General features: G+C 44.3%; 1 protein-coding gene across 1 annotated transcript in view; it reads right to left on the reverse strand.

Moving 5' to 3' along the window:
- SMARCAL1 (SWI/SNF related, matrix associated, actin dependent regulator of chromatin, subfamily a like 1) overlaps positions 1–9,628 on the reverse strand; it is a 52,869-nt gene extending 43,241 nt beyond the window's left edge. The window contains exons 1-6 of the mRNA XM_008145186.3: positions 9,469–9,628; positions 8,317–8,353; positions 7,056–7,909; positions 6,246–6,296; positions 2,911–3,117; positions 1,546–1,596 (exon numbers count right to left, since the gene is read on the reverse strand). Of these exons, the coding sequence (XP_008143408.2) occupies positions 1,546–1,596; positions 2,911–3,117; positions 6,246–6,296; positions 7,056–7,851 (1,105 nt within the window). The 5' untranslated portion in view covers positions 7,852–7,909; positions 8,317–8,353; positions 9,469–9,628. The remainder of the gene's footprint in view (positions 1–1,545; positions 1,597–2,910; positions 3,118–6,245; positions 6,297–7,055; positions 7,910–8,316; positions 8,354–9,468) is intronic.
- Between the last annotated feature and the right edge of the window lie 9,277 nt (positions 9,629–18,905).

Consider the following 18,905-nt stretch of genomic DNA (forward strand, 5'->3'; position numbering starts at 1 on the left):
AATCAGTCTTAGCTTCCACAAGACATTGGAATGACCAGACAACATGGAAAACAGTCATCTGAACTCCGAATCTAGAATTCTTAACTCCAGATCCAAGGGATTATTGATGACAAACACAAACTGTATGTGTGGCCATTGTGTGCGTTTTTCTGGATGAAGAATTGTTGTTTCATCACATATTCCAAAGAATATGTGGCCCACTAAAGACGTGGAACCATTAAACAATACTGTGTGAGTCGAGAGTCATGGTTCTCAATGTTACATTCACCTGCGAATGCTGTAAGTATCCTGCTTTTTATCCTTCCATGAAAGTCAAGCCTTTATAGCTAACACATTTATGTCTTTCTGTGGTTGGAAGACAAAGGGATGAGAGGGGAAAACCCACTCTTATTTCTCACCAAAAATTTGGCTTTGGCCAGAGTTCGCTCTGAATCACAAGTTCCAAACAGCAGCAGCCATGGGGTCTCAGATCCTTTCTGCTTCAGCTAGTGTTCCCTGATACTAAGTATCTCATCATATTCAAACTTACCCTAGAGTTTTCCACAATCTTTCCTCAAGGATCAAAGCCTTTCTCTTATATTTAATTTCTGCCAGAAGGGCAGGTATGGATTAAAGACCCCCCACTTTTTTTTTTTTTACTAAAAGGACAAATGGGACCCAGAATGTCGAATAATCCGCCTGATGACCCACAGTAAGTCACATAAGGAGGAGACAGGGAAGAAACCCAGATTTCCTCTTTGTTAAAGCTCCAGCCAGGTGGGCAAGAGGGCCGATGTCTCAGCCTCCCTGGCCTGACCGGTGCGAACACTGGCTGGGAGGCCCACAAGTCATCGGGGTCAAACAGGAGGAATGCTGATGCCAGCAGCAAACCCTCTGTAGAGCTGTGACAGCATGGAAGATGGGTGTTAGACGGACATTCAGGACAGGCTGAGATAAGAGCATGTCCCCCTTCCTCAGACATATTGTATTACCCCACCCAAGTAGGCAGAGAAGAAAAATGTTAAGTCCAAACTGGCTTCTCCTTCTTGTAGTTACATCTGTACCCATATCCCTTCCTTTGGTCCATCTCCAAAGTGCTCATTAAAGCTGTGCGCCCTGGCCTAGGCCACACCTCTGGCAGACCTCAGCCCACCTGGAGCCCAGTATTGCTGAGACCCTCCCACCTTCATCAATCATCTGGTTCTAGAAGTAATCTGAGAGTCTGTCCTCAGAGGGCATCCAAAGCAGCTTCCATCTAAGCGAGGCAATCCTTGCTCACCTCTGATCCCCACACTTCCATGATGGGCGGGAGGGAGGTTCCCCAGCCTCTGGAATCTGACCAGCTAATGGAAGCAGAGGCCCCTGTTCGTTGGGCTGCTGTAAAGCCACTATCTCAGCGGATGGGGCTGGGGCTGCCTGAGAACATCTCCACCTTTCCTAGTCCTGTACACAGCATGCGCAGTCATCATGGGGGAAGGAGGAGAATCTTTTAAAACACTTAATTTAAGGCAGATAATTAAAGCTTAACAACAGCATGATATAAAACAAGCAAGGTGGGCATCTCACTTAGTTTATTGTGCTCTTCCAAGAGAAAGTTCCACTTCCTGGTCTTGACATCTGCAACGAGAAGAAACAAAATAAGCAAACGTGCCAGCCTGCCCCTGCTGCGTCCTCACACTCAGACCCTGGTTTCCTAAACCTCCAGAGAGCTCACATGGTGTGGTGACCATGATGTCTCAAAGGCAAGAGGTTTTAAGACCTTGCTTTCTACTTGCCCAGGTAAAGGCTAAAACCATTTCAAGAATGTGAATATCTATATATATATAAAACCCTAAGCGACCAGTAAACCGAACGTTTGTTTGACCAGTCACTATGACACTCACCACCAGGAGGCAGACGCTCAATGCAGGAGCTGCCCCCTGGTGGTCAGTGTGCTCCCACAGCCAGAGCCCTGCTCAGCTTACCGACAGGCGCCAGACGCTAATGGCTGGTGAGTGCCAATGCAGCAGTGTGAGCCTCTCCCGATCGGGACTGACTGGGTACAAGCCTGTGGCAGGCGCAGTGGGGCCGGGATGAGTGGGAGCAGCAGGCAGGAGCAGCAGGCGATGTGGGACTGCCAGTTTCGGCCCAATCCCCGCAGGCCATGCCGAGGGACCCCACTGATGCACAAATCCGTGCACCAGTCCTCTAGTTAATCCATATGAACCACACCATTTTGTAAAACCACATGGCCCATGCTAAGTATGAACTCCAGGAGTTCAGAATTCTGAAGCTGATTTCTGCCCTTTATTCGGATGTGACAGTTTTGGAAGAACCTCACAAAAAAATAAAGCAAAATTGTTTGGTTTTGGCCAGTGGTTGTCAATCCTGGCTGATTATTAGACTCCCCTGAAGATTTTTAAAACTACCAGTGTCCCACCTCAAACCAATGAATTCAGTATCTCTGGGTGGGAAGTAGGCATCAACACTGACTCTGGGGGCAGGGCCCAGCAATCTGGGTTTACCAGGCCCTCCAGGTGGTTCTGATGATGCTCAAGTTTGAGAACTATGGTCTTAGTCTACAGAAAGACATTTATTTTTATGACAACTATCTGTTTTTCTAGCTCTGCTACAAAATCTAAACAGGTAGGTTTAAATGGCTGAAGCAGGAATTTATCTGCTTCTACCAAGAAAACACTGACCAAGTGACTGGGGGAAATTGGGGGGACGGGGGGGGGAGGGTGTCTTCTCTTTGGGAGGCCTCTGAGGACAAAACAGGCCAATTGTTCACTATCTGAACAATTTAGGCATCACCTCTCTACAAGAGGAGCAGATCAGGAAGACTCTACCAAGAAAGCCATTTTTGAGTGTTCAAATTGAGAGAAAAACACCCTACTCTGAGACCACAGACCACTACCCACCCTGAAAAGCAGGCAGGGGCCAATTACTTGCCGTAATTTCTAGAATCCATCTGTTTAAACAGTGCAATCAACTCTTGTGAATAGCCAATGTCTGCCTCAAAGCGGGCCCGAGAGATGAGCATGCACTGCCCTTTGACAAAGGTAAGAGAGGGAGCCGAAGGCAAGCCGGTCTGTGCCATACTGCTGGCCCCTTCCAAAGGCTGCAGGGTGACCGTGTGGAGGCGCTGGGCTGCTTTCACTGCGAAGGAGAAGAGGAGAACAGATGTGACAAGGTGGATGACTTTCACATGGCCCTTGGATGCTCAGACAGGCAAAGGAAGAGGGCAGGGACAAGGTCACAGGGAATTACACATGGCAGGTACTGTTGGATTGGGAAGCTCTGCAAGCGTGCTTTAACTGAGGCTTTGGAAAATTCACTATTTATTGAACATTACTCTTCTGCTCCTTAAGTTTTCAAATTAAAACACAAGTCAGAAAATAACAGGGGAAGAGGGATTTCACCAGAATGAGCAAGTTTATTAGATCATTTCTGTTGCTGAAGTCAACACACCAGAATTGCCCAGTTAACCCTATTTCTAGGCCCCTACTCTGCTTAGAGAACAAGGGAGAGAGACAAAGGCCCACCAGGCCACAGAAGCACAGTTTTGAACCTTATTTCACCTATTACTGATGTACTTTATAGGTTAACAGATTTGACTACATAAAACTAAATTGTCAAAAAATACAAACTAAATTAAAAGGCAAAACTACTGAGTAAAGATACTTGTAAGAAAGGCAAGCAGAGCCTATACTTTAAAAAAACCCAAGACCATGCCCTAGCTGGTTTGGCTCAACGGATAGAGTGTCGGCCTGTGGACTGAAGGGTCCCGAGTTCGATTCCAATCAAGGGCACGTGCCTGGGTTGTGGGCTCGAGCCCCAGTGGGGGCGTGCAGAAGGCAGCCAATCAATGATTCTCTCTTATCATTGATGTTTCTATCTCTCTCTCCCTCTGCCTTCCTCTCTGAAATCAATAAATATATATATATATATATACAAACACACACACACACACACACACACACACACAAAAACACCCCAAGACCACAAAAGATAGAGATGTAACCAATTGAAAAGAGGGGGGAAATGACTAATAAACATTTGAAAAAAATGTTCAACAGCACAAATAATCAGAGAAATAAAAAGCCCTTTTTTAACTTATAAAATATAGATATCTGCATTGCCAGTTGGGAATAAATTCTTTTGAAAAGTAATGTGGTGATATACAGCAAGAGCCCTAAAAAGTGATCAAATGATCCAATTTCTAGGAATCTCCCCCAACTAACAATTGAAAATACAAAAATTTATGGATAAAGATGTTTCTTACAGCTTTAGCACTGAAAAAAAAAAAACTGGGAGCAAATTAAAACAGATAAAGAGAAAATGATTTAAGCAATTTATGACATGTTTATACAATGAAATATCATATAATCAATGATTTTTTTGGAAGAAATTTTGGAAAAGACAGAAATACACAAAAAAATTGAGGTCAATACTATGAAATCATTTGTTTAGAAGTCAAAGTGGTCTGATAATTGGCATTTTTGTCACTCAGCATTTACTGTTAACATTTAGCATGAAAATAAAAATGCTATGCTAGAACACTAAGTGAATTATGCAAGATAAAAATTACATTACATATGTAAAAATTTGTATATTTTAATGCACAGATAAAAGGCTGGAAGGTACAAAACTAAAATGTTAATAGTGGTTAACTGAGTGGGGAGTTTGTGGGCATAGTGTTTCTTCTTTGCACGTTGATATACTTTCCATATGATGCGTGTGTGATAGGATTGAAAAGGCAAAATCCAGAGGTATACCCGGAGCAAAATGATGGAAAGACTTGTAGACCACCCTTTATATGTTATATCAATGAAAAACTATAATCTACTAAGAAGACACAACAATCATGAACCTATTGAAAATTTAAAAAGAAGAATAAATGCACAAATCCATGATCATTGCGAGAGTGTTAACATATCTTGGGAGACAGCAGCTTAAGTGTGCAAAACACTGGTAAGGACACAGAGGAGCTAAACAAATAATCAGTAAAGTTCTTCTAAAAGCTATGAACAGACTTTTGTGCCTGTTAAATAGTTTTCAAAAAAATATGTGAAACATTACTGAAGGCAAGCATATCACACAGAAAACATAAATAAATTTGCAAACACAGAAGTCATTTAGGTCACCATGCAATGTGGTCAGAGAACAGGAGTAAAAAGATAATAAAACAAACAAAATCAAGACAGTGGAAAACAATGGTTTAATCTGAGGAACCATGAGAATACAGGGTGTCAAAACCTGCATTCTTAACTTAGGGCACTGGGTCTCCCCTTTTCAACACCTAACAAATGGATTAATAGTAAAACTGAGCCTTCCTCCCCAGCCCCCCAAAGTCCACTGGCAGCTACCAAAGAAAAGGATATCACCAAGTGTCACACATTTCAAGATGGGGAGGTCAAGGAGAGAAACAGGAACTTCTGCCGGGAGCTGACTATCACCCTCCAGAAACTGTACTGGTGCCCCAAATCGGAGGAGTGACCTCACCATGTATCCTCATCTTTTCCCTCTTCGAACTGGGAGGGAAGAGAGGGGATGGAAATGGCTGCTGGGAGATGTGAGGACACCCAGGGCAGAGGAGCAGACTTCAGGCACCAGGAGAAGGTGACAAAAACCCTGAAGTAGGGACAGTCAACAAAATCTCAGAAGTGGTGCGTGCACCCAGGGGCCCTGACAACAACCTGACCGGGTCTCCCCAGACCTGGCCTTGGCTGGAGCCTGCCTGGGCAATGCCCCTCCCTGCAATCTCTAGTTAGCTAGCTGTATAAAGAGTGCTGTGAGGACTTGGGTGGTTTGATGAACTGTAAACCTTCCTGAGAGCAGTGGCTGGCATAGCTGCCTGCCATGGCTGGAGCCAGCGATCCAGTGGGAACATGCACCCTGAAGTCAGACTGTCTGGGTTTGGATCCTATTTGCGCAACTTATTGGCTGTGTGACCCTATGTTAGTTACACACCCTCTCTGGGCCTCAGTTTTCCCATCTGTAAAATGGTTGTCATAAGGAATAAAAGAGTTATAGCACATGTAAGGAAGGAGCTTAGAACAGCTTGGAACATGCCAGTCTCCATTTAGTGCCAGCTTTTGTTAACATTGCCAGTGACTGTCACCCAATGAGCTGCCTCACTGGATTGGCCACAGTGAGAAGGAAGAAGCGCACTGGGGCGGTGGCCTGAAAACCTTCTGAACCACCAGCCAGACCACACCTGCTACTCCAGAGAAACTTCTCAATACCAGGGTTTCCTGCATGAGGGTGACAACACACCTACTTACTCAGGGCACTGTAGTCGGACATGCTGAAGTTCCACAGCTTGGTGTCAGGATCTAAAATGAAACACAAATACTCGGTCTGTCCACAATGAGGCTGATGACTGTCGTTATAATCTGTACTTGGACACTCAATGAAAGCTTGTTTAATGAATGAATGAATGAATGAATGAATGCTAAATTAAAAAAGTTGGCTAAACAAGCCCCCACTGATTTACAAAATCCTTGTACAGGACAGATAGGAAATATAAATAAGAATAATGCTTTTTATTCCATATCAAGAAATTTAAGCCAGGCTCTGACATGTTATGGGCCTCACCTCAGACGGCTGAGGGCAGAGGTGGGACCCTGTGTAGTCCGGCAAAGCTCAGGTATGAGAAGGAACGTGCACTGAGGCAAGGCAGAGCTAGCCACATTCCGGCTCTGCCCTTCAGACAAACCAACCCGAGCACGTAACTTTACCGTGCTGAGCCAGTCCCATCTCCTTCAAAATAACATCTAGTTATCTCAAAAAATTGTTAGGCTTAAGCGCTACAGGGCATATGAAGCACCTGGCAGAGGAGCTGGCCTCTCAGTAAACACTCATCCATTCTCCATATGGCCGTGTGGCAGCCACTAATTTTGGCAGCTGTTTGAAGGAACGTCTATGACAAAAGAAAACATGGACTAAAATAGAAAAACGTTAACAACTGGTTAGACAGAATGTGCCAATGCACCCTCTTCATATGTATGAGAAACTGCTAGATTAAAAGGGATTCTAGAAATAGAAAAAAAAAAAAAACATCTGAAAAACTAGACTGAATGAAGACGCATTACCAAAATTTCTGCTGGGCAGACGCTTGAACACGGCAATGAGCTCTGCGTTGTACCCAATCTTCACCTGGAAACGGTCTCCATCCCTTACACATATTCCCTCCTGGGAGCTCACTGCTTTGTGAGGTGAGGCCGCCAGTTTCTGTGGGAGTCTTCCTTCAGTCCTGGGCATCACATTTCCGGAGCCACAATGGACATCAGAAATGTTCTGCCCCGAGGTGGAGGGTCTGGCGGCCTTGGCCTCTAATTGAGCTTCCCTGGGGAGCTGTCCAGAGGAAGAAGCTGGTGCATCCTGGGAACTCTTTCCGTTGGCCAAAGGCTCATGAGTTGTGTTAGCAAAGGGTGTCGATTTGGTCCAGTGGGAAACCTGAGGATGACCTTGACCCAAGAGCTGCTGGTTGGAAACCTCTGGAGGACTTTGTGCCAAGGGAGGGGAGATCCCGGTGAGAGTCACTTGATTTGGTGGGCTGTGGTGTGGGCAGGCTGTGGGCATCTCTTCTGGACTCTTCCATGTCCCCTTTGCCTGCTCCAGAGTGCTGGGATGAAAACTGTGGGGACTGTGAGATGAACCACTGGTTTTCTGTTGCTTGAAAACGACACCATGGCTCACTGGCTTAGAAGAATCCCTGGGGAGACTGTGAGAAGGACCCTGCTTGGACTGGGAAGGAAGGGCAGCAATGGAAGAGCCCGATCCTGCACTCTGATGCTGTTCTGCTAGTTTCTCGGCTCTACGGGCCAGAGCCTTTTGTCGATTCTCTTCAATCTTTTTCCTTTGCTCCTCTGTAAGGGGCAAGGACATTGTAACAGGAAAATGCTTATGCAGGAACGTCAATCTTTAATCAGAAACGTGGTAAAAGCTGGGAAAGAAAAACATTTGAAATAAACATGAGATGTATGTATTTATCATGTGCCTACCTTGATTTTAACAAACTTTTGTCCCAGGAAATGCACAAGAAGCACAACAGTGGATATATTAAAGTTTCTTTTATAATTAACCCCCCCACACACCCGCCACACACACACAGAAATACTAGGTAGCATAGGCTAGAACGATACCCTGACAAAAGAGAAAAAAGAAGGATCAAATCCAAAGTTGAAGAGGCATTCCATCTACAATATTTTTCTCCCTCTCATCCCCTAGCCAACTGAGTTTTCAGATCCCAAGGAAGTTATGCAGTGCAAACCAAATCCACCACATAATAAGAACATTTCAAACTAGAAAGGATAATGGATTAGACAGACATAGATCAAAACAACCACATACCATGGTGTGAGACTTGCTAACATAAACTCTTTCCAACCTAGAAGAAGAAAAAAAGCATTAGCCTCACATAGACTGCACACTAAATTCACTCCTCCAATTGGGCCTCCAATGCAATCCTCTTATCATTCTTGGCGAATCAGCCTGCACGGCCCGACAGATGCAAGCCACAGAGCAGTGCCTGCCTTCCAAAATGCACCCCCTCAGAGCAATCCAGTGACTCTTTGGGAAAAATTAAGGAGGAATAAAAAGTAATGCGTGCTCATTGTACAGATTCAGATGCTACATAAAGATGCAAAAAGTAAAATTAATCTGTAATGTCACCACCCATCAATAACCACTCTTCAGCGTTTAAAGTACAGAATAGTTCTGATTCTTTTTCTATCCATAGACATAGACACATGTCCCATATTTGGGAAATATACTTATAGGGACAATATATACATTGTTTTGTACCTTATTTTTTTAAAATTAAGTTACTCAAGTCATTTTTCTATGAGCAGAGCCACTTTTACAATATTCTACAGCCAGGGAGCTGGACACCAATCTCTCTGGATTGGTTCAGACTCAACAGCCCCCACCCCATGTCATAGGATGTAATGCTTATAATGACATAGGGGGCACTCCGGCAGCACTGTTTAGGCCTCCGAGGTTCAAAGGTTTCCTTCCTGCTGGGATTCCCTTTGCTCAGAACCCCAAACATCCCCAGAGACCTTCCAACCTCAATCGCCAAGAGTTAGGAAGGGGCTGGGAAAGGCTTTCTTCCGGGACATAGCTGAAGCCTCGGGTGCCCTGGGTAACTTCCCAACAACACTCCTGCCTAACTTTCCAACTGGGGTCACCTCCTGCACCTGCACTCCCCGCGCCCACGGCCCGGGGTGCCAACTGCCTCCATGGGCCAGGCAAGGCCAGGCCATGGGGTGAAGTTCCACTCATCAGTCCCAAATCATAAGCCATCGAACTATATGGACGCCTCTCCTCTTCTCCCTGATGGGACATCTAAAATTCTAATTTTAGGGGCGCGCTTCACGCCGGCCCGTTAGTGAAGAGCCACGCCCTATTTCCACCCCTACGATCTCCGCTTGGATTCACCCTTCCCCTCAGCCCCCTCCCCGCTCCAGGCTAGCACTTGGTCTCGTCCGCCTCCCTGTCTACCTTCCAGTCCGGCAAGGCCTGGAGCACGGCCACCTTCCCGGCGGACCGAGACGAGGCGCGTCTCGAGTCCTCCCGAGCCAGACTGCGCTTCCGAGCGGGCGGTTAGGAGCCGGCATCCGAACGCTGCCCGTTCGCGCGCCTGATTGCAGCGCCCCGTTCCTGGGCCTGAAAAGGGAAGGGTGTTTGGGACATTTCCCAGCGGGCAACACGGGCACACTTACGCTTCAGAAGTGGGAGTGGCGAACCCAGAGACCGGAGCAGTGCTGCAGGGTCTTCTGGGATTTGTAGTTTGGGCAGGGGACCTGGGGAGACGCTAGAGCTCTTGGGCGAGGCGGGGCTGAAGTGGTGCACCCTGGGAATTGTAGTCCTCGGTTTCCCCCAAAGGTTAAGTCAAGCACTAGATCAGGAAAACCTGGGACGTCGAGGTTTACAAATCTAGAGTCTCCCTGTGAGAACGGTTTCCGGAGGGTTGTAAGAGTGGCCTCCAGAGGGCATCCCAGTCGGAACTGTTTGGAAGCTCTTAATAAAAAGTATCCCCTGGGGCATTCTTCCTGGCATTGATAACCTTACAACTTAAGCCCCACTCACTATTCCATCTTCGCTGGAAAATTAACATCACCATCATTGTCATCATCGTCATCATTGTCGTCATCATGAGGCATTGTGCTGAACATTTAATGTGAATTATTTAATTCTCATCGTACCCATATATTATTTGTATTGCCATTTTACAGATGGGAAAACTGAGGCAGCTATTCGATAACTTTTTCAGGGTCTTTTTAGGCTATTTGTGATTCTGACTCTGATAGCCCCACTTTTGAGGGAAAATTAATCAGCTGACACTATCAGCGTCAGTTTACTCCATTTCTCAGCACCAGCACCATTTCCCTTACACAATCAACTCACAATCAACTCTGGAGGCCACTCTTACAATCCTCCGGAAACCGTTCTCACAGGGAGACTCCAGATTTGTAAACCTCGACCTCCCAGGTTTTCCTGATCTGGTGCTTGACTTAACCTTTGGGGGAAACCGAGGACTACACATTGGTAGTAAATACAGTATTCTGTCAGTATACACATGAATGGTGCTATTCTGTTTTCAAATATGGCTCATCTTAAAACAAAGAGGTAGATCTCTACTTCAGAATTTTGGAAAATGGCCAAGACATATTTTTAAGAAAAAGCAAAGCACAGCAATGTATGTAGTTTGAGCCATTAAAAAAATTTTTTTGTATCTATAAATATATCTAAACTCATAGAAAAAATAAATTAAAAAATTCACCAAACTCTTCAGGACCCGAAGTAGGATGAGATACACTCTTCTATGTTTTAATTTACATTTTTCTGAAGTCTTTGAATTTTCTTGTAATAATCATATACACTTTGTGTGAATTTTGAAACAGTAAATAAGTTTTTTTTTTTTTAAATGACAAAGCCATTGGTCTGTCTTGCTGGACCTGAGTGACATTTACTATTAGAAATGTTCAAATCTCAGTTCTGCCCCTTTTATTGGCCACATAAACACAGTGACTGTTATTCCATTTTCTCATCTGTAAAGTAAAATAGAAAACATTACCATCTTGCTAAATCTCCATGTGGTGAGGATCAAAGCAAGATAATGTGGGAGAAGTGCTTAGTGAACTGTGAAATCTCAGAACAGATGGGAGAGGGATGTTGCTATTATCTGAGGTAAATCTTAGGGCTTTTCATTTCTCTACACCTGGCAGGCACTCACTTCCTACTATATAATGTGAACAGAAATGGATGAACACCTTTCCCTGCCCTTCCTGTCTCCCACAGAGTCAGTTAATTTGCTAAGAAAGCTGTGGCTGTGCACTTCACCCAGGCCTGCCACTGATTCATGTGACAGTCACTTCACTCGGTTGTACTCACTCATCGCATCTACAAAATGATATACTGCCCTTTGATATATGCTAAGATGGCATATGGATGAGTGAACCTTGGATCCTAGAATTCCTATAGATTCATGGATCTTATCTCCCGAATCCCAATTGGACCCCAAATCTGAAATTGGACTTCTTAGAAGATGTACATACCTTTCCAGTTCTAACATTCTAAAATTCCAAGAGTGGGAAATTAAAATAAGAATTCAGTAAAAAGAATCATCTACAGAGAGTAAACTAATCAGATACCACTCAATATTCATCTCTGCTTTGTCAATAGCATCATTTATTGAGGTTTTAACATATTCAAGTCTTCTTAAAAAATTCCTATACTTCCAAAGTTCTTGAGGCAAGTTACAGTGAAAATTCATTCATTAAATGATTTAAAGGCCTGGAGGAAAGTATAGGAGCCCAGGAATGCAGGGAGAGGGGAGAATAGTTGGAGCAGTTGAGCTCCAATTTAACTCGGAGCTTCCTGGCAGCTAAAGCAAAAAAGTAAAAAACTTGGGCAAGGCTTTCAAATAAACACCACACAACTGAAGCCCCCAAACGCAGTCAGCTGGGCGGTGCCAGGCTGGTTCAAAGGTGAAGGGTCACCTGCTTACTTTGGAAACACACAAGCAAAAGGACAATGTGATGAGTATTTTGTAAAGTTAAATTTTTTAAATGATCTATAAAATTTATAATACTGTTATATATAATTATGTAAAATGAGTTGAGAATTCATCTCATCGTTTTTTAAATATTTTTTTAATGATTTTAGTGAGAGAGGAAGGTGACGGATAGAGAGATAAAAACATCAATGATGAGAGACATTGATTGGCTGCTTCCTGCACGCCCCCTACTGGGGATAGAGCCCACAGCTGGACATGTGCTCTGACCGGGAATCGAACCAGGGTCCTCTTGGTTCATGGGTCGAGGCTCAACCACTAAGCCACACCGGCAGGGCAATCTCATCGTTTTTAACATTTTACTGGTTTTACTTTAGTAAAGTGATGTTTATAAATGCCTTCATTTACCCAAATAAAAAGTTGTTTTTCCCTCCAAAATATCCAATAATGTTTGTGAATCCAAAAATCTGGCAGACACAATTGTAAGGCATTCCAGAGATGGCAGAGATCTAGTTTCTGTCCCTCCAAAAGGTTACAGTATTTGGAGAGCAGAAGACAGATAGCTAAAATTGTCAGATTTAGCAAATTTCCCAAATACTGCATGGCACATGCTTATCCTAAAAAAGTATTTGTTGCTCTGAAATTCAAATGTAACTGGGTATTCTATATTTTATCTGACAATCATAAAAATGGTTCACTCCTATTAACAGTGGCACAGGACTTAATTGAGCAGCAAACAAATATACATTGAAAGATACATGAATCACAGACATACTGCTACGTCGAATTTTATTTATATTTTTTGAAAATATATTTTATTGATTTTTTTTACAGAGAGGAAGGGAGAGGGTTAGAGAGCTAGAAACATCAATGAGAGAGAAACATCAATGAGAAAGAAACATCAATCAGCTGCCTCCTGCACACCCCCTGCTGGGGATGTGCCCGAAACCAAGGTACATGCCCCTCACCTGAATCGAACCTGGGACCCTTCAGTCCAGCAGGCCGACGCTCTATCCACTGAGCCAAACCGGTTAGGGCGCTATGTCGAATTTTAAAGCTAGAAGATGCTTTAGAGCCTATCTGGTTTCCTTGGTGAGGCAATAGAGGCCAGATTAGCTGCTCGTCCATATATAAGATGATGGATGAAATTTACATAAATTAAAATTATATCATTATATGTAACTACATAAAATGACTTGAGAATTCATCTCATTGTTTTTAATGTTTAACTGGCTTTTCTTTAGTAAAGTGATGATGGTTATAAATGCCTTCATTTACCAAAATAAAAATAAAAATCGTGTTATAAAAATCCAGTGCCCCATGACACAGACCAGGCAGAGGCCAGGCTTAAACAGGGCACCTCAGTCTCAACGTCGGCTCTTTCTAAACACTACTAGTAATTAAACATACAAATAGTTGTTGTGGGCTTGCCCTTGCCTGATGGTATATCTGGGCACTGACAACAGATTTAAGTCCTTCTCCCAGGAGCTCACATGCCAGTGATGGAGACCTGAGGCTTCCCTCTTCCCATTTCTGATCCCCGGGGGAGAGGCCTGACAGCCTTTGGGGAGGAAGATTTGACAGCCTCCTCAAGGGCATGTCATCACTCAGGTTAATTACACCTGGAGCACTGTGATAAGATCCCGGAGCAGATGCAAGACTTTGGGTGGATAAGGAGGCTGTTCCCTCCTCTGCAAGATCAGCCGGCAGAGGCATTTGCATATCCAAAGCACAGAGGAGCAATGAGGAGGTTTATAAGCCAAGAAATTCACCTTCCTGGGTGGTTGTTCTGTTCTGATGGACTTAATAGCTTTGAGTCTGATAGTTCAGTTTTTCTCCCTCCTCTCATCTGCCTCCCCGAGCCCTCCTCCCCGCCCCCAAACTCTAAATGTATTTTAAAGACAGAAACTCCAATATTATATCTACGGTGCATCCCATAATTTGGTGTAAGGTTTCTCCACGCATCTTAATTTCTCAAACTGTTTGGTCTTGGTGGCTGTGATTATTTCCCAAGCCTCTCAAATCTGGCACGTCTTCTGCTAGGATGGCTTGTACATTCTTTGCCAAAAGCATCGCCCTTGACACCCTGCTCCTGTTTTCTTAGAGCTCTAAGTTTTCACTTTTTCTGCTCCTCCAATATGTCAAATTCCACTTTATTCATCCATTCATGCATATATTCATTTAACAACAATTCAAGGATGTACTATGGGCCACATACTGCGCAAAGGCGCAGGGGTTGCAACAGTAAATAAGAACCCAGAGATGTTACCCTTTCTTCATAAAGCTTACAGTCTAGTTGGGGAGGCCGACCAAACAAACAAACTAAATGATAAATGCTTAACAGACCTAAAGGAGGGTCTCAAGGAGAGACTCAAGGGGGAACTATTTCGGAGTGGTCAGAAATGGCCTCCTTAAGGGGAAGCATTGAAGCTGAGGCCTGAATAGGGAGAAGAGGCAGCCATGCGAATGTCAGAGGGAGGAGGGTTCTGAACCAGAGGCAGGGATAGCACACAGGACCTGGGCAAGAAAGAGCTGGGTGTGCTTGAGAAACTGATAGAAGGCCAGTGTGGCTGCAGGATGGTGTGAGAGGAGGAGGGGGACACAAGATGAGATTGGAGAGGCAAGTAGGACCGGTAATTTCAGGCCAGCAAAAGAAGTTTGGATTCTGTTCTGAGAGCAGTGGGGAGCCCCTAAGTGGATTCACGCTGGAATGCTGTGATCTCATGTGTGTCTCGGGAAGATTGCTCTTGCTGCTGAGCGGAGCCTGTTCTGGACGAAGGCAAGCGGCCCGACAGCAAGGCCTCTGGGAAGCCGTGGCAGGAGCCTGAAGAAGAGATGGATGGTGGCCTGGCTAGATGGTTGATCTGGAAAGCTGCTTGGAGGGGAGACGCCAGCACCATGCCTCCTTCTCAGGGAGCCTGAATGTCTGAGTCCAGGACAGGCGCACGCGTACACACACACACACACACACACACACACACACAGAGCCCCACTGCAGTGGACATGAAGTTCGCTTAGAAAGTTGGGATAGTAAACTGATCTTTCTTATGAACTGCTATTTCCCCCCCTGTATACCAGGCAGCTTCTTTACAGGAGTATGAGTTGGAACAATTATGTTCTTTCATTATTATTAATGAAAAATGGAGTCAAAGAGGAGCTAAGTAGCTTGTTCATGGATATACTAGGTAACACGAGCCCAAACTCCATCTCAGATGTCTTACTTCCTACTCCTCATTGCTGAGCTGCTCTGTAGGTCCCATAGCAAGGGGCCAGCCACCAGACTTCGCTCAATATTCTACTCTTGACATAGTTTTACCCATCCCACGGGAAATTGCCCAGTGGTGACACCCCATTTTTGTGTCTACAGATGAGATACGGTACAGTGTAATTTAACTTTGGATTGTCATTAGCTTGGTGCAATATCCCTGAAGGCCACTAGGGGGCAAATAATAGTCCAGGAAAGCCAGCCAAAGTCACCATTACCCGTCCCTCTGTCTGCGACCCTCTTTACCCCTTGATTCTCTATATTTATGCTTTGTCTCTTTTTATGCCTTTCTTTTAAATTTTATTACCTTTTTATTATTCCTTCTTTTCTCTCTGCTCCTCCAATATGTCAAATTCCACTTTGTTCATCCATTCATGAAAGGTCCCAGGTTTGATAAAGGGCCTGTAACTTGATTGCCACAGTGATCCCCAATAGAGGGTGTGCAGGAGGCAACTGATTGGTGTTTCATCGATATTTCTAACTCTCTATTCCTCTCTCTTCCTCTCTGTAAAAAATCAATAAAAATCTATTTTTAAAAAAAGGAGTACAAGTGAAACACTTTATAGTTCCTTTCCCTAGCCTTTCCCCACCCATTTGGTTCATTTTTTACTTATGTGGCCTCCCCTTCAATAGAAACAAACAAAAGGTCCTTCAATTGTTAAGGAATTTCAAGAGCAGCAGAAGTTTTAAGAGGCCTTGAGGGCTGCATCCTGTCTCCACAGTCACTGAGACAGTATCTAAATAACCATCCAAAGTGTGGGGTTCCTGTGGATCTGGGGGGGAAGGCCACTCCTTCCTTCCCTGAGGCCAGTGTTTCACATTTCTTACTGTCAGACGATTCTCCTTAGTGTCCACTCCAAATTCTCTGCAAGTTCAGATTGGTTCTGTCCACAGAGAAAGATCTATGGAGGGAGCTGCGAGGTGTTTTATGTTTCTGTTGACCTGAGGGGCCTGTGATCCATTCCTTCCGCAGAGCCCGTGCTGAGGGCTGACCGTTCAGGCGTTAGTGTGCCGAGGGCCAGGGCTGACCGCCTGCTTCCAGCAGACCTATTTACATCTGCATTAGAGGGAGGCATGCTCTGCAGAACTCGGAGAGGAGGAACAGTCCCATTCATCAAGAGGGTAAATTATCCTAATTGAGTGGTTAAGAGAATGGATGCTTTCTAGGTAGTTTACAGTAAGGGGCCTCCCGCTCCTAGATGCAATAACAGAAAACCACGGGCCATCAGATCCATTTGGGAAAGAGCATTAGCATCCAGTCCACTCGCCTCTTTGGTCCTCCAGCACTTGTTTCCTGGAAGTCAGCTCCCTCTTAGCAATCAGCTCAATCGTCTTTTGAGTTTTTATTTTATTTTTCTCTTGTTAAGCCTCTGAAAGAGCAGGGACTCTCTTCTTAAACCTGCTTGTACAGCAAGTGATGCGTAGTCAAGTATTGCATACTCAAGCCTTGGAGACTTCCATATGCTGGAAGTAAATCTGACCTTCCGCTGCCCAGCTTCTAGTGAGCAGATGATTCTGTAATTCCTTCTCAGCGACCCTCCCCCTCACCCCACCCCCGCCCCCCACCAGTTTGCTGCAGGCACACCCTTCTCTGCTGAAACAAAAAATTATTTGCTTTTTGAAAAAGTTTAAAGTTCTGTCTTATGCTGTCAGTTGGAGAAGTAGCACTTACATATAACAATTTTTAAAACTATATATTTTTTGAATAGGCAATTCATTCACATGATTCAAACTCCATATACACTCGAGAGCACAACAGTGAAATGTTTTCTTCCAGCCGAAAGCAGATTTAACATGAAGTGAAATATCCTTCGATTTTAGGGACCCTTATTTGCATAGGCCTCTTCTAAGGTTCTTGCCTAATTCGGTATTATTTTTTTCTTTAAAGCCACCCCCCCATGCCCACATTGTATGACCTTTGGTGTTTCCAAACACTTGAATTTGCCTCTGCCACCATCCCTGTCACTTAGCCACCACATTCCCTTCCCAACAGGCAACCAATACCAATGCTTTTTTTTTTTTTTTTTGCATATTTTTCTGGATACACATTTAAGTAAAAGCATATCTACCCCTTCATCCTTTTTAAATAAGTGATAACATGCTGAACCCGCTGTTCTGCATTCTGCTGTTTGAATTTGCCTTGAAGTAAGTTAATTTCTTTATATTTTGGTTTCCTCATCTTTAAGATGGAAATAATTGTGCCTAGCCCAGAGACTTCCTGTTAGGATTAAATGAGACAATGTAGAGCACTGAGCCCATCACATGGAACATAGTAAGTTATCGATAGATATGTTATTACTCCATTGTTAATATTTAAAGTACAATGAACACTGTGGTCCTGATAAATAATAGCGGATGAATGAAACAAAATACGAAGCCTCTGCTACTCAAGTCTTTATTATTTCTGTGCAAGGTACTGTTCATGGGTGGAATACAAAAACTAAAAAGAAAATGTTTGTCTCAAGGAGCTTCCTGTCCAGGGGAGGAAAGCAGACGTAAGTCAGAAACGTTAACACAAAAGGAAGAAATTGCTGTGGGCATTGGTGAGCTGCTTGCTGGCTGGTATGACAGTGGGTACATGGGGAGCACAGAACATGGAAGGCTAAGTGACCTGAAGGCTAAGGCGTCTGAACTGGCCTTTGAAGGATCCGTGGGAATTTGACATCCAGAAATAATAGGGGAGATGGTGGTTGCAAGGATGATTCGATTTGACAGAATCACAAATGCTGAAGAAAATGTGGTTAATTAAATGAAATACTGTTTAAGAGAGAGAGAGTTATAGATTGACAGGTTGTTTTCCCAAATAACATGATCTTTGGGCTCCTTTTGACAAGTTTGAACGAGGAAGGGAGGGCCGGGAGTCCCTAGGTGGGGGTGTTATGTGGACTTTGATTGAGTTTGGCATCTCAATCTAACTCTCAACTGTAATTAAAGGGGGGTATCAATATTAAAAAGAAAAAGCAGTCCCTCATGAACAAACTCCAAGTCTAAATCTTCAGCTAACACTTTATCAATAACACGTTCTAATTACATCTGAGGCTTTGAAAAGATGCCTCTGTATGATAATTACTGCAAAGCAGATTTTAGTCACAGGGACTGAATTGCACAGAAGAAATAGAGAGTTTATTGAAGAGCATCATTTGATTGCAATTGCAGATCTTGACAATGCTTGAACAACGGGCATCCCAACCCCACTCCTGCCACTGCCCCTATACATCAAGTGAATAAGTAACATTTGCATGTGCAAATGGTCCAGAGGCCATCTAACCACTCCCAAGGCCAGATGGGGCTGGTTGGGGGTGGGGGGTGCATAACTGAGTTCCAAGCCATGTAGTAGATAAAATGGAGCTTATATCTTGATCCCAGAAATTCAAAAGCCTTATGGTTAAGTCAGCTTCTAGACAAACACAGGGCCCCGAGAAGAACCAGCACCCCAAGGTTCTGTCATCAGATTGAACACACTTCAGACCTGAAGTCAGAGCCCCGGAAGCTGCCTGTGTGCGTAGGGTGGGCTGTTTCTGCCCATCTGGGGCCTCTTCATCTAACTCCTCATCTCAGTCCAGATTTCCCCCGTCCCCCAATCCATGCCCAGCCAGTGTGTGCTGCTTGTGTGATCAGCAAGTCGTTTAGGGAAAAGCCTTTTAATTAAGAGGAGAG

Source organism: Eptesicus fuscus, chromosome 11 (genome assembly GCF_027574615.1).
Source record: "Eptesicus fuscus isolate TK198812 chromosome 11, DD_ASM_mEF_20220401, whole genome shotgun sequence".
NCBI lineage: Eukaryota > Metazoa > Chordata > Mammalia > Chiroptera > Vespertilionidae > Eptesicus > Eptesicus fuscus.